This window comes from Danio rerio, chromosome 11, assembly GCF_049306965.1.
Source record: "Danio rerio strain Tuebingen ecotype United States chromosome 11, GRCz12tu, whole genome shotgun sequence".
Classification (NCBI taxonomy): Eukaryota; Metazoa; Chordata; class Actinopteri; order Cypriniformes; family Danionidae; genus Danio; species Danio rerio.
This window is the reverse complement of record NC_133186.1, coordinates 23062501-23077927: the sequence shown is the minus strand read 5'-3', so window position 1 is coordinate 23077927 and position 15427 is coordinate 23062501. Positions and strand designations below refer to the sequence as shown.

The 15427-nt window shown below is 35.8% G+C and overlaps 1 protein-coding gene and 1 long non-coding RNA gene across 3 annotated transcripts in view; one reads left to right on the top strand and one right to left on the bottom strand.

Moving 5' to 3' along the window:
* The window catches only part of LOC141376595 (uncharacterized), a 244120-nt gene extending 239835 nt beyond the window's left edge, over positions 1-4285 (bottom strand). Inside the window, exon 1 of the long non-coding RNA XR_012387141.1 lies at positions 3087-4285. This is a non-coding gene — a long non-coding RNA (uncharacterized lncRNA). The remainder of the gene's footprint in view (positions 1-3086) is intronic.
* Positions 1-15427, top strand: part of taf4a (TAF4A RNA polymerase II, TATA box binding protein (TBP)-associated factor) — a 43335-nt gene that overhangs the window by 14658 nt on the left and 13250 nt on the right. For both annotated transcript variants that reach the window (XM_001920909.8, XM_005172888.6), the window contains exons 6-12: positions 7220-7309; positions 8357-8536; positions 10083-10227; positions 10315-10423; positions 13748-13917; positions 13997-14127; positions 14330-14455. In XM_001920909.8, coding sequence (XP_001920944.5) covers positions 7220-7309; positions 8357-8536; positions 10083-10227; positions 10315-10423; positions 13748-13917; positions 13997-14127; positions 14330-14455 — 951 coding nt within the window. The remainder of the gene's footprint in view (positions 1-7219; positions 7310-8356; positions 8537-10082; positions 10228-10314; positions 10424-13747; positions 13918-13996; positions 14128-14329; positions 14456-15427) is intronic.

Below are 15427 nucleotides of genomic sequence, written 5' to 3'. Positions count from 1 at the left end.
ATTGTGTATGGTGAAGAGCAAATGGTTACTGTAAGCAAATGGCAGAGATGCGTATCGGAGCTGTGAGGAACTCTGCCTCACCAGGAGGACCCCTCCCATGCTTGGAATGTCTCAGTAGTCCTTCATTAGCATAGAAGGAAAATATATATAATATTTTCTCAGCTTACAGTCCCCTCTCAGGTTCATTGGACCTCAGAAATTATAAAAGGTCCACATGTGACCTCAAATAAAAGCTGAGAAGAGTAATCCAGTGTCTCCTTTGGCAGAGCAGTGCAGACTGATGATGATCATTGTCAATGACGCTCAGAAGATATGCACACAGAACACCTTTTCCTGTCAGGTGTAGGCATAGTCAGATAATCACATGGGGACACTTGTCAGGATGTCTTGTCTGGATCCTAATGTCCATTTCACAAGATGTATGTCCGTCTCTGGCTTAGGAAGCCAAGTAAACTCTGATATCTGTGGGATTTAGTATATCTTGTGGAGGGCGTCTTCAATTCTCCAGTGTTTGTGTTCCACACTGAAGCTGCCTTTACCTTCATGCACAGAAAATGATTTGCAAAGGAGAGCAACCCATGAAAACTGAAAGAGGCATTCATTGACGATGTATAACTGGTGACAGAACAGCAAAAGAATAACCATGGCAATGAGAAGAAAAACATATCTGCAAAACTGGCATATGAGGTTATATGGCAATATAAGCATGTAGTAGTTCAAATATCAATATAATGGCATTTCAAATTAAAACTCAATGTCCGAAGACAAAATAAATGACACAATTGAATGTTTGCTCAGAATATAATGAAGGGAAAGTAACAACATGATAGGGATTATAATCTTTCTGATGTTTAGAAAGAAAGCAAATAAAAATAAAATAAAAACAATTTGGTTGATTATGAAGTGGCCAAATTAAATCGGTTTATGTTAAAAAGATAAAGTATATGCTTTGATATGCAGAATTTAAGAGTAACTGAAAAAGTTGTGAAAAACAAGACAAATAAATGAGACCTTTGGAAGGATTAAAATATTGTAATAAATGTTGATTCCAAACCCCTCTCTGATAGTAGGAGCACCAACAATATAAATGAATATGGTGTAAAAACAAAATTGGGACCTTTAATGTTTCTGGAAAAATGTATGTATCTTTGAAAAAGTCCACCAGTAATAAATTCAAACCCCTCTCTGATAGTAGGAGCATCATCTAAAAACATAAAAGACACCGTTAATTTTTCTGAAAGTATTTGTCTTTATGAAAAGTTTGTTTGATTTCAGCACTTGCTGTTATAGCAAGAGTATAATATAATTAATGTGATCAAATTCAGAAATTTCAAAAAATTGCCTTTGTGATGACTTAACTGTAAAAATAAAAAGCGATCTAAAAAGGTTAAAATGTCTCAAACCAAGAAATAACATGAAAGTCCATTCAGTTATTGAAAACAAAAATTGCTGTGAGAGCATAAAAAAGATTCAAAAAGGTAAAAAGCAAAATGGTTTAGATGAACAAAAAGTAAATGGAAATTTTCCTTATTGGAAAGCACATGATGTAGGGCTTTCCAATGTGAAAATATTTTAGTTAAAAAGAAGAGTTTAAGTTGACTATATGTAGAGAGACAAATGGTGTTGTTTATGTGATTGTATTTAACTGTGTGAATGTGTTGGTGTGACCATGCTCCGACCAAAGGTAACAAAAGTTGCTATTGACAATTGTGATGCAAATTTGGTCCTGTTGTTTTAACAGGAAGCCCTTGAAATGTAAGATGGGGTTGTGATCGGGCTCAAAGATCCACACCTTGGTTTGTTATTAGAGCATGGTAAAAAGGACAAGTGCACTGATACTGAATCCTGCTGGAAGGAAAGCATTTTTATGTTAATGCAATTGTGAATAACACTGTAGCCAGGTGGCAAGTTTTGTGCTCCTGTTTTATGGTTCAGCTGCAGCTATATGGAAAATAGCAGAGCGGTCCAATTATAGGAGACAATCAAATCCAACATTAACACAGTTCACTAGATATTGTTTAACAATTCTAGTAGTCTATGTATACATGTAGTAGTACAAACAACTATTGTGTGTTTATGAGGAAGGCTGCATGTTTAACACAATCACAGGTTTGAAAATGCAAAAAGGATCAGTGCAGTCAGGGTGTAATATTATTAGGTTATTTCAATTGAGCTGTTAGCCCACTAGCAAATGAAGCTAATAGCTGGAGACCTTGCATAGCCATATTTGTCAACTCAGTAATAGTTTTACTTGAAGTTGAATTTTGGCTGCTTCTAGAGTGTTGTTCTGTGTCCTTAGATTGAGACTGTCTACGTCTCAGGAAATAGGGCGGAGGTCTGCCTCTGTTCAGAGACCAACACTTTTGTTCAGTGTGGCCCATTTTTAAACAGGAACAACAGAATCGATCTTGTTTCTTGCAAGGTATTTTGCTAGATTGTCTAATAGCTTTAACATCTTCATGACACCCTGATGCTGCTAATTCACTATGCATTTGTCTGTGTGACTCGACCTTTGTTCCCCAGTTCACAATATCTTCAAATGTGTTTTTTGGAGGACTAGCACCAGCCATGAGCGCTTTCTGAACGTGGGGCCCTGCATGTTCAACCAGTAATCCCAAAAGAATTGGATTGTTGCGTGTAACATCATCTATGCCAGAATATTCTTCGAAAATTTCAAACAAATTTTCAGCATATGTCTCAAACGATTCTGCAATATTCTGTTTCCGGTTGTAAATCAACTCCCATTCAGCAGGGCTTTTACCACGCAGGTCACAAAGGCAGAGTTTTAGTCTGTTCAAGATCTCACTCTCAGACTCATTGGGGTGTATTGGCTGTATAATTGTGCCTTCAAATAAGACTTGTGGGGCCTTATAGATCAGAACATTTGGAATTGAGGTGAAAACAATTTGCCAAATGTCTTTTGGTTCGAGTTGAAATGCATATTTGTGCCTAACAACTCGCCTCCACCATGGTTGGAAGGGTCCTTTAAGAGGGAATGGTCCAATCTCTGCTTTAAACGAGTTACATTCATGTACTGTTAAAGCACGTTGAATGTTTGTCTCTGTGCCGTTTGGGTGTTTCATAACCTTTAAAGCTGAAACAGGCACCTTTTGCAGAGATATGTCATCAGCTTCCTCTGATTCTGAAGTCAAATGCTTGTTAGCTTTTGTGTTTCTGACAGGCATCAGTTTTTGCACAGTCAATTTGTTTTTCAAATCTTCAATTATGTCCATGTATTTCTCACATCTTTTAGCCAATGCTAATTGATCCTCTAGTAGTTTGTCTAGCTGTGATTGGAGATGTTCAATTTTTTCCTGTGACTTTTGTGCTTCAGAATCTGCTGTGACCAATTGTTCAGTTTTCTCCTTTAAATTTGCAAACACCTTTTTTAGGTTATTGCGTATGCTAGAGGCATTCAGGTAATTTAAAGCCTCAATGATTTCTTTGTGTTTACATTTCTTTTGTTTAATGCCCACTGTTTTCCACCATATGGAAATGTCCTCACTAGTAGCGTCCAAATCGAGGCCTTTTCTAGTGAGTTTGTACAGTACAGGCTCAACATTTTCAGTCCATAATGTAAACAGATCATATTCGTAATAAGTATTCCACTCCATTTTGGAGGACATTTACTTGGATTTCACAGTGAGATGATTACTTGGATTATTCTGTTACTTCTAATTCCTGTTTCATACAATTCATGCAAATGGAGACTTTCCCTACCAAGCCATGAAGCAATGAAAACAGACTTACCCACTCTGTGGTTAGAAGTTCAGCTTTAATCCACTCAGAAGAGTTCTCATTCTGATGACCATCATGTGTCCAAGAGTAAAATAATCCATTTCCAGGATAAGCAAAGTAGATGTTGATACAAAATGTATCTTGCGATTAAAACTCGCCAAAATTATATCGCGTCGGGTTCGCCAAATTGTAAGGCTTGAAGCTTACGCTGCTATTCTGAACCAATAATCGGAAACAGGAAGCAGTTGAAGGATGGCGTGTTTAAATCCATTATTTATCTGACTCCATTGTAATTAATCTGACTCCATTAAAGTTGTTATCATCATTGATAAAGAGAAAGAATCTCTACGTCTTAAAGCAGGCAAAGTTGTTTATTAAGTTACATGATCAAATATACAGACATTAGAATGACACAAACTAACATACTGTATAAAGAAATAAGCTGTAACATATGCACTGCTGAGCAACAAAGACAGTGAAACTGCCTTTGTTAGCATATGAGGCTACGCACCGGTGTGCGGGAGATGCAGAGTAAAAGCCATTCTCCCAGATCAACAGTTACCTTTCCCTATTATACCCTGAGCAAAGCATTGTCAAACATGAGTGAAAACCAACCCCCAAAACATGAGAACAAAGTTGAAGAGATGAAGTGGGGGAGAAGTACATTAACATACTCTCCTCAGGCCATGACCCAACAATAGTAAATATATTGTAGATTAAAATACAATTAATCAATGTCTCTGTTGATTTCATCACTACAACACTGAAGTCATAAACTGTCAAATGACACCAAACATGACAAAGATATCAGAAGGAAGAACACAAGCTGATGAATTGTGTATGGTGAAGAGCAAATGGTTACTGTAAGCAAATGGCAGAGATGCGTATCGGAGCTGTGAGGAACTCTGCCTCACCAGGAGGACCCCTCCCATGCTTGGAATGTCTCAGTAGTCCTTCATTAGCATAGAAGGAAAATATATATAATATTTTCTCAGCTTACAATATATAATGTTTTAAAACTGTTCTCTACGTTAAACAGAAATTAGGAAAAAATAAACAGTGGGCTAATATTTCTGACTTCAACTGTATATACATCTATTTTCTACTTTAGATATGTTAGTTGGATTTTATTTTACATCCCAAATCCGCCCCTAAATCTAAACTCAACGACTACTTTACAAACTATTAATAAGCAGCTAAGTAGCAGTTTATCAAGCTAATAGTCTTGTTAATGGTTTGTTAATTGCATGAATTGTGACTTAAAATAAAGTGTTACCAATATCTCATTCAAAACAAGCATGATAATCAAAAGACAACTATATATTATTTCGCTTTACAATAACAGTTTTCATTTATTTTTAAATATAACGTTTTTTAACAGCTATAACTCCAGTGTTACTCTAATTTAATTTAATATGCTAATTTAATATAATAATTTGTTTAGCAGTTTGAAATAACAGCATTTATTTAAAACATTTATGTAAACCAGTGGTTCTCAAACAGTGGTACGTGTACGTGTACACCTAGTGGCAGGCTTCTTTCTAGTGGTACGCAGAGGAATCGCTGAATAATTAAAGTAAAAAAGAACACACTTTTAACCCTTTAACGCGTACGATAACGATATGATTAGTAAATTGTTTTTAATAGGCAAAACCATTTATTTTATTTTCAATTTTTTTAATGTTTGTTATGTATTCTATCATTTGAAGCTAGTTTCTTCCTCATATTTGTAACAGTTGTTGGGGGCATATCTCGTATTTTAATATCCCAGTGGTGACAGGTCAAGTTTATTGATTTGCTTTTCTAACACACAAATCCTACTCTAACGCGCAGTAAGCAGATCTAATTTCTTATTTAAATATGTAAATCCAATTCATATATTTAAAATACAAGTTAATGTTTAGATTTTAAAGATATGCAAATAAGTCATATTTACATGCAACATATTATAAAATGCATCAAAATGAGTTTATATATGAAAATGATGACATATAGCCTATATTTATGAGGTCCAAGGAACATTTCCAGGTTTTGATGAATAGGTTACTATTTGTTAATACTTTACATTTGAGTACAGCAGCTTTCTTTTCACTTTTTAAGAACAGTGCCATTTTAATTCACTTTTATAAGCACATTTTAGTTTAAACGTTGATGTTTTGTTTATTTGTTACCTTTCATCACAGTACAGTGTAAATGTTCAAACTAGTTATAATGTTTAAATTGGCTGACAGTAATAGATATTTATAACAAGAAGAATTAATCTGCCACGTTTTAGATAAGAACTACTGTTGTAAACAATATAAAAGGAGATAGGATGACTATGAAAGTCTATGGATGCAAGTTTCCAGAACTCTTCAGTACTTAAAAAGTTTTGGAAGAAGTGGAGGGTGAACTATCCCTTTAAATGTTTATGTACAGTTGAAGAATTTTTAGCTCCCCTTTTGATTTATTTTCTTTTTTAAATATTTCCCAAGTTATGTTTAACAGAGCAAGAACATTTTCACAGTATGTCTGATAATATATTTTTCCTCTGGAGAAAGTCGTATTTGTTTTATTTTAGCTAAATAAAGTTACTTTAAAGCTAATAAAAGTTTAAGGTCAAAATTATTAGCCCATTTAAGCTATATAGATAGTCTACAGAACAAACCATCAATATACAATAACTTGCTTAATTACCCTAACCTGCCCAGTTAACCTAATTAACCTAGTTAAGCCTTAAAATGTCACTTTAATCTGACTACTAGTATCTTGAAAAATATCTAGTGAAATATTATGTGGTGGTGCAGTGGGTAGCATGATCACCTCAAAGCAAGAAGGTCATTGGTTCGAGTCTCGGCTGGGTCAGTTGGATTTCTGTGTGGAGTTTGCACGTTCTCCCTGTGTTTGTGTGGGTTTCCTTCTGGTCCAAAGACATGCGCTATAGGTGAATTGGGTGAGCTAAATTGTCTGTAGTATATGTGTGTGGATGAGTGTGTATGGGTGTTTCCCAGTGATGGGTTGCAGCTGGAAGGGCATCCGCTTGTGTAAAACATATGCTGGATAAGTTGGCAATTCATTCTGCTGTGGCGACCCCTGACTAATAAAGGGACTAAGCCGAAAAAAAAAATGAATGAATGAAATATTATGTTTTGTCATCATGGCAAAGATAAAATAAATCAGTTATTAGAAATGAGTTATTAAAACTATTATGTGTAGAAATGTGTTGAAAAAAATCTTCCCTCTGTTAGCAGAAATGGGTAAAAAAATTAACAGGGAGGCTAATAATTCCAGGTGGCTTATAATTCTGACTTTAACTGTATGTAGTGGTGATTTTAATGGTTTAATAATGGTTTTGTTTCCAATTAGCGTTTTGTTCAAATTTCTGTAAGCACTTTTCAGTCCTAAATGTTTTCTCTTTAGGTTAAAACAAACAGTTTTTTGTTCTTGTATTTTGACCCCAGTGTTTTGAACTTATTTTTCATTTGTGTTTTTTTCTTCTCAGGAAGGGAAGATTGAAGCAGAGGAGTTCACCAGCAGGCTCTACAAAGAGCTCAACTCCTCTCCTCAGCCTTATCTAGTGCCTTTCCTTAAGGTACAGATATTACAGTTCTTAAATCTTCAAGGACACACAATTCAATCCATTTATGCACATAGTTGTTTTACAGGTGCATGACCCAGGTACTTAAAGTGTAATTAACTCTTATTAAATGATTAATTAACCTAAGTGTCCAGTAATTGTAGAAAATCATTTAGGAGCAAACCAGGATTAATTTCACACACACAGAGCATATTGATCATGATTGAGCAGCTCTTAATCCACTTATATAATATTTATATAACATAAGCATGTAATATTTATATTATTTTTTTATTAATTTCTTAGTTTATAAGTTTCTTGTTTAGTTCTGATGACTGTAGCTGATTAAAAGATTTTTGTTTTTATTTGCATTTTTGTACCTGTAATGATTTATTACCAACTAAAAGTTGGTTAACAGGAGCGTTTTGTTGCTAGGGGTTTTATAGACTTTAATAAAACCAGAATTGTTATACAATTGTTGATCAGAAAGTGTGAGCTGCATGCAGATACATCTTAAGATTTTAAAATCTTTCCCCATCCTATAAGAATGTAGATGGTATGACCCAATAATTTCTAAATATTTTGAAAGCAAAAATATCCAATAACAGGGTTTTGTTTTTCTTACTGTATATTTACAGTATATGATAATGAAGTAATAGCACATTGAAATGATGTGTGCAGTTTTACCGGAGATGGCACAATTGTAAATGTGATAATTGATTTTTACAGTTCAACAAATAGGACGTTAATATTGAGAGAGTCACGTCAGATGCATAATTGAGAGAGACACAATATATTTAGATTATTACCTGTTTTATTAATGAAAATGATTTCTAACAAAGCCGCGAGTAGAACATTTGTTTGTCTCAGAGGATCACTTCAGTGTTTGAGTCAATCATTCATAAAAAAGAACGGTGCTTTCTGCCACTTTGGCAGTTTCATGCCTATATTTATTTATTCAGAATATTATTTAATTGTTGTTATCAGAATCTTATTAAGATTTTTTTTGTCAATGTCACACAGCCCTATTTGTTGCCCATAATGATTGTTCTCTTTCCACAGAGGAGTCTTCCAGCTCTGCGACAGCTCACTCCAGACTCTACGGCCTTCATCCAGCAGAGCCAGGCCCTCCACTCACCCACTGTGGTGTTGACCAGTCCCAACACTGCTGGAGGCACCACCGCAGCCCCTCGTACACTCACCCAGCCAGCCCTCAGCAACTCCAGTCAGACTGCCTCTCTGGTAAACACTCTTCCACATGCCTCATTTACTGCAGGCACAATGACACCGCTGGTTTGCACTGATAATTTTGTTTTTACAATTGATGTTGATGATATTTGATGTTGAAACAAACCTACATGAATACAAACCTTGTCACTTTTTGAAATCTCTGATTTAGTTATTAGACACACTCATTAATTCTGATTGGCTGGATTGGGAGCAACAGTGTGGTCAGAATGGTTTTTCAAATATTGCTGAGTGCAGCTTTAAGGCTAACAGTACATTACTGCTAAAGCAAGTGTTTAGTCTTACTCTTCGCTGATTTTATTTGTGCATAGTTTCATGCTGAAAGTCGCTCTGTGCTGTCAGTTAATTCTAAAGAATATAGTGTATGCATTTTATTGGTGCACAATATTGATGATTGAAAACAGGGTATAAAACTGTGGGGGGTTTTTTGTACATAAGACGACTTTTAAGTGCTGGTTCTTTTTAATGAACCATTCAAAAGATTTCGCTGAATAGATTTTATTTGTCTATGGTTTGTGTGTTTATGGACCATAGAACCTATAAAAATGACCAGTATTCAAGAAAGTATAATCTGAAACACTTTTTGTATAATGATGGTTTGTTCTGTACACTATCGGAAAAAAAAATAGCTTAAAGGGGCTAATAATTTTGTCCCAAAAATGTTTTTTAAGAAATTAAAAACTGCTTTTATTCTAGCCGAAATAAAACAAATAAGACTTTTTCCTGCACGAAAATATAACTGTATAACTGTCATAATAAACAAAAATATAGTTAAAATGACATAGTTTTTTTGTTTGTCGTATACAATTCCTATGGTTGACCATTTATGTGATGTGGGTAAAAGATGTGTTTCAATCCAGCTACCACCCCAAGTACAGTTTATTTTAAACCTGTGGGAAGCAATGTGTGTGTGTGTGTGTGTGTGTGTGTGTATGATAAAATAATAATAAATATTTAAGATAAATTCTAACATTTAATTAATGGCTCGACATTTAGAATAAATATTGTTTATATTAAATGCTATATGAATTTCAATTTATTTTATACTTAAATTGTTTGTAATTTTTTTTGTTTTAATTATTTCATTTGAAATTGTGTGCCAGCACATTTGGTTTTATGTATTGCTCATTCATATTATTTCTACATGAAAATGTATACACCTATGTAACACAATTATACTCAATAATACAATTTAATCTCGCACATCTATTTATTCAGAAATATGAAAACTTAATTGTTTATTTGACAATTTATAAATAAAGATGCTCTTTCTAAGTACATGAAAATGCAAAAACAAAAAACTACATTTTTCATGAAAAAAGTGTATTAGTAAAATAGTTTAAATTTATATTAATCTATAATTATTGTTGTTGCTTGCATATATTAATAAATATTTAAAAGCTTACATGCACAATCAATTCATGTAATGGAATGCAAGATAGATTATGCAGTGTTGGCTCAAAAAGGAAAGTCATTTACAATAGCGATCTGAAAACATTCGTACTGCTTTTACAAAAGTGCATTCATTGTCATGTTTCAGGTGTTGCAGTCTCCGCAACAGGGGGCAATAGTGAAGCCCCCTCAGGTCACCCTAACCACCACCCCGATGGTCACGCTCAGGGGTCAACCTCACAGCCACATAGTAGTGGGTCAGCCTCAGTTACAGCTCAAACAGATCCAGACAGGTGAGAGTGTTGATTAGTGCATCATATCTATTATTGCCTTATAACATAGTTCATAATCTAACACACACACACGTCTCTGTCTCCTAGTGCCACTGAAGCAGGGTGTGATGGCCAGCACTAAACTGGTTCATAGCTCTGTCAATTTAGTGGCTGCTCAAAAGAATAAACCCAAGGATGGAGCTGGAGGAACTTTCAGGTTTGTTTATTTTGAAGAAAAAAATATAAATACATTGAATCTTCCACACGCACCATACACATTTCAAATAGCAGGGAGGCTGAACAACACTGTCCGAAGCATTTGCCATAGATGCGCAATCCATTGGTATATCACTTTACAGGAAATAAAGAATTGCAGTAAAGTTTATTTATAGGCAATATAATTATTATAATTCGGATAATTAGACAAATAATTGAACAATAGTGGTTTATTCTGTAGCCAAATGAACAAATAAAACTTTCTTAAGGGGCTCATATTATTGACCTTTTAAAATTATATATACTAAAATTTTAAAACCAATTTTTGTAGAACAATTTTTGTAATGAATTTTTCCAAAAGAAAAAAAAGTTAGGAAATATTGTGAAAATTTGCTTGCATTATTTAAGAGCGAGTTCACCCAAAAATGAAAACTCTGTCATCAGTTACTCGCCTTCTTTTTTGTTTCAAACCTTTTTGACATGTTTTAAACCCTAATACATTTTTTTACTGCTGTTAAACACAAAAGAAGATATTTTGAAGAAAGCTGAAAACCTGTGACTATTGACTTCAGTAGTAGAAAAAAACAAATACTATTGAAGTCAGTGGTGACAGTTTTTGAGCTTTCTTCAAAATACTTTTGTGTTCAGCAGAAGAAATACAAAAAGGTAAATAATGACAGATTATGTCAATTTTGGTTAAAATTTCACAGTAGGGCTGCACAATATATCGTTTAGCATCGACATATAGCAACGTGAACATTCGCAATAGTCACATCGTGAGTATACACAATGTTGAGTCTGGATTATGACTGAGCATTTCCAAGTGTTTATTGAGGCCTGAGACTGTGTGAGTGTTTTAAAAGCATGTAGGTCTAAGAAATTGTACTTTTTTTAACTTTGAAAAAATCATAACAATAAACTATTGAATTGTTAATAAAACAAATACTATGCTTTCCCTGTAAGAAAACATTGAAAATAATTGGAAATCCGGCGACCACAATAATCAAACACTTGGGAACAACTGTGGTCAAAACCACAGTGACTGTGTTCTCTGGACTCCTCTCAAGCGGTGGACTTCTTCATTCCAATTGCTTGCCGCTGAACCGCATCATAGCTCATTACCATGAAGTTGACTTGATTTCAACTCTCTTCGACGCCCACACTGGCGAAGATCCGCCGCACTGCTCCTTGTTGCTTATCGCTGCCACTCTTGCCACTTTCGGTGTGAAGATACAGTAAAACGTTTTTAAGAGATTAAATGCAGCACTTTTTATTTATTCACTTACAGTAGGTAAGGCGAGATCTTCACTTACTCAGAAAGAAAATGTGCCTTTTATATTAGCATGAAGCATCAGAATCGGTAATGGCCGATCACCATGACATTGGTACTCGGTATCGGCTGCAAAAATCCTAATTGGAGCATCCCTACCTGAATACAGTTTGAGTTTTCAAAAAACAATAAAACATTGTTTATATAATTTTTACTTTTTAATTGAATTTATCCGTGCTTGTTTCTTATATGTTATGCATATGCACTCCCCTACAGAAATATCCCAGTCAATCTAAAATTATAAATTCTTTCCCAATAGTTTAACACATTTAGTGAAATTGTAATTATATCACAATATATACCGTAGAAAAAATATATATATTGCAAGGTTAGATTTGCCACAGCCATGCAGCCCAGAACCGTTTACTCATTGAACCTAAGCAGGGCTGAGCCTGGCTAGTACTTATATGGAAGAACACATGCGAAAACTAGGTTGCTGATGGAAGTGGTGTTAGAGAGGCCAGCAGGTGGTGCTGAACCTGGGGTCTGTGTGAGTCCTCATGTCCCAGTATAGTGAAGGGGACACTATACTGTCAGTGAGCGCCATATTTCGATTGAGATGTTAAACCGAGGTCCTGGCTTTCTGTGGTCATTAAAAAAGCCCATGGCACTTCTCGTAAAGAGTAGGGGGTGTAACCCTGGTGTCCAGGCCAAATTCTCTCCATAAGCCCTTACCCATCATGGCCTCCCAATCATCCCCATCCACCAAATTGGCTCTATCACTGTCTTCCCACTCCATCTATAGCTGGTGTGTGGTGAGCACACTAGCGCTGTTTTCCTGTGGCTGCTGTCGCATCATCCAAATAGATGCTGCGAACTAGTGGTGGAGTGGAGAGACCCCCTCTCATGACACACTTTGGGTGTATGGCCATACACGATGAATGCACTATATAAATACACATTACTCACTCGATTTTTCCAACATCGTGTAGCCCTATTTTAAAGAGCTAATAATTTTGCCTTTAAAGGGTCATGACACCCCCCACTTTCGGTTCAGGTTTTCCTCAGAATTTTCTCAAAAGATGCATTGTAATGGTCGTGGAGCTCTGCGATCTAACTGCAGGAGTGGGCTTGGCCAACAGAGCAGGGGAGAATGAGTGGAGTGAACAACTGTTGTGTTGTCAGTTAGCTCACAAAATGAGACAAACCGTGAGGAGATGCATAATTTTATAATTAACATGCAAAGAAATAAACAGTAATTTAATGCCCTGCTACATTTATTATTCGTAATTTCAAATACAAGCAACTACAATTTATATAATTATAAAGATAATCGTGTTTATATAAACACTATAAATGAGGACTTTTCCCTCAATTTCCAGGTCTGAATGCAGACTCAGTGCAGCAGGTCTCTTTCCCTGTCTTTTTAACCATTAGCCCTGTTGGTAATCTAGAGGATTTAGGCAAACACAGCAGCACGGTGATGTGTCTAAATGTGAACAAACTCCTGATAAACGACAACGTCCACCATTCTCCAATTCTCGTACTGCTCTCACGACAAAAATGCTTGGTCCACACAAAAGCTTTGCTAGCCCTGACAGGATCGCAGAGAAAAACATACAACAAACTCCGTGGATCATGGAAACAAACACATACGACCCGTGGCATGGGTCCGTGGACACGGTCTCTTCCATTAACGTAGGATCTCACAGCTTCGCACTGGCAGGTCTGCCTTGCCTCTGGAAAGCACATGCAGTCATGAATAATTAAGAAGTCGGAAAATCTCCGATTTTGATCACGCTCCAAAAATCATTTTAAATCCGGAAGCTGAAATTAGCTGACAAAAGCTCAAAATTATCCAGTTTTCCCCACAATTAAAGCTGACAGGTGTTAACATTGTCTTAACTGATGCTCAACACATGCAAATCTTTTAACATAACAAGGGTTTCGTGAAACTTTAACTGTTCAAAGCCCAATTCATTGATCTTAAATTGATACCAGAATTAAATCAAGCTTGAAAATCTAAATTTAATCATAAAATGTGTCAATGTACAGGGATGATGACGACATAAATGACGTGGCCTCAATGGCGGGCGTTAATCTTTCTGAGGAGAGCGCTCGAATCCTGGCCACAAACTCAGAGCTGGTCGGTGCAGTTACGCGGTCCTGCAAGGACGAAGCTTTCCTCTCTGCCAGTATGCTACAGCACAAGATACTAGAGATAGGTGAGACTTTTACATTCTGTTCGACCAAATTGTGTACTACTTTACCAGAGCTGATAGCTGTTGTCCTGTTTGTTGTCAGGCCAAAGGTTTGGAGTGACAGATCTGGGTCCCGAAGTGGTGAACATCGTCTCTCACGCCACTCAACAAAGACTGCAAAACCTACTAGAGAAAGTTTCATTGATCGCCCAGCAAAAAAACATGACTTACAAGGCAGGTTTGCCGACCCATCCGAGCCTTTAGTTAAGATTTGTACTTGCTTTCAGCATTATTTGTACTGATAACTTTCGTAACACATGTTTACGTTTCTTAACACTCTTGATATGTCAGTTTCATAATTCCAAAGGTCATTGTGGACTTTCTTCACTGTGTTTGTTTTGAGCCCGTGTGTAATGTCAATGATGGATGTGTGCAGGAGGATAGTCGGTACGAGCAGGTGGAGGATGTTCGCGCTCAGCTCAAGTTCTTTGAGCAACTCGACCAGTTGGAGAAACAAAAGAAAGAGGAACAGGAGAGAGAAATTTTAATGAAGGCAGCTAAGGTTAGTAAACCACCTCCGGCCATACTTGCACTCTCTCACACAGATCTAATACCAACATTGGCCAGAGGTTCTGATCATTGATTGAAGTTCAGTGCATGTTCTGTCTTCCAAACTCCAAACTTCCAAAAAAAAATTTTGTGGCAACAAAGTGTAAAACTCTAGGTTTTTATACTTTAAATGACTCTTAAGATCTGGTACTTTTTGCCCAACCTGTCAAGAGGTGTATTAATGATTTGTATATTGATAATTTGAACAATTAGTTTTGGACATAATACTTCATTTCCCAATTCAAAGTCATTTTTGTTGCATCTGAAACATGACTTGTATAATGGAATTTATGTCAAGCAAGCAAAAAATATGAGGAAAGTACACAAATACTTGTATTTGTGTCGAATGACTGAAATATGATTATTTGTTACTGTGTGATGCACATTTAAGACACACCTCTAGTTTTAGTTAAAATAGAAGTTACTCACTTTTCTATCAATGTGAATGAACTGCCAATTACTCATGTTTTTACATGTGTTTCTGCACATGTGGAGAGCAGAAGCAGTGTGCAGGCGTTTGTCTGTGCAACAGCCACCGATCTGCTGCACGCTGCAGACGTATATAGACCATTTTGAGGGATGTAAACAAAAACAATGGTCTCAACTTATTTCCTGTTATACATTTTTAATTTCTATAGCTTCCAAAAATCCAAAAAGAGCCACATATTAGTAAGTAATGTTAAGATGGTGGTTTTAACATTAAGTTATGATTGAATTGCTTCTCGTTACAGTTCTGAAATAGTTTGATAAGCAGGAAATATTCATGGGCCAATGACATCACTACATTGAAATGGTCTATATATGCAGTGTGTACTGTATATATACACACACACACACACAAACACTTTTTGAAAAACTTTTCAACTGCACCACGGCCTGTGACAACTTTCTACCATGCTGTTTCCTGACCGCAAATCTTTATTTT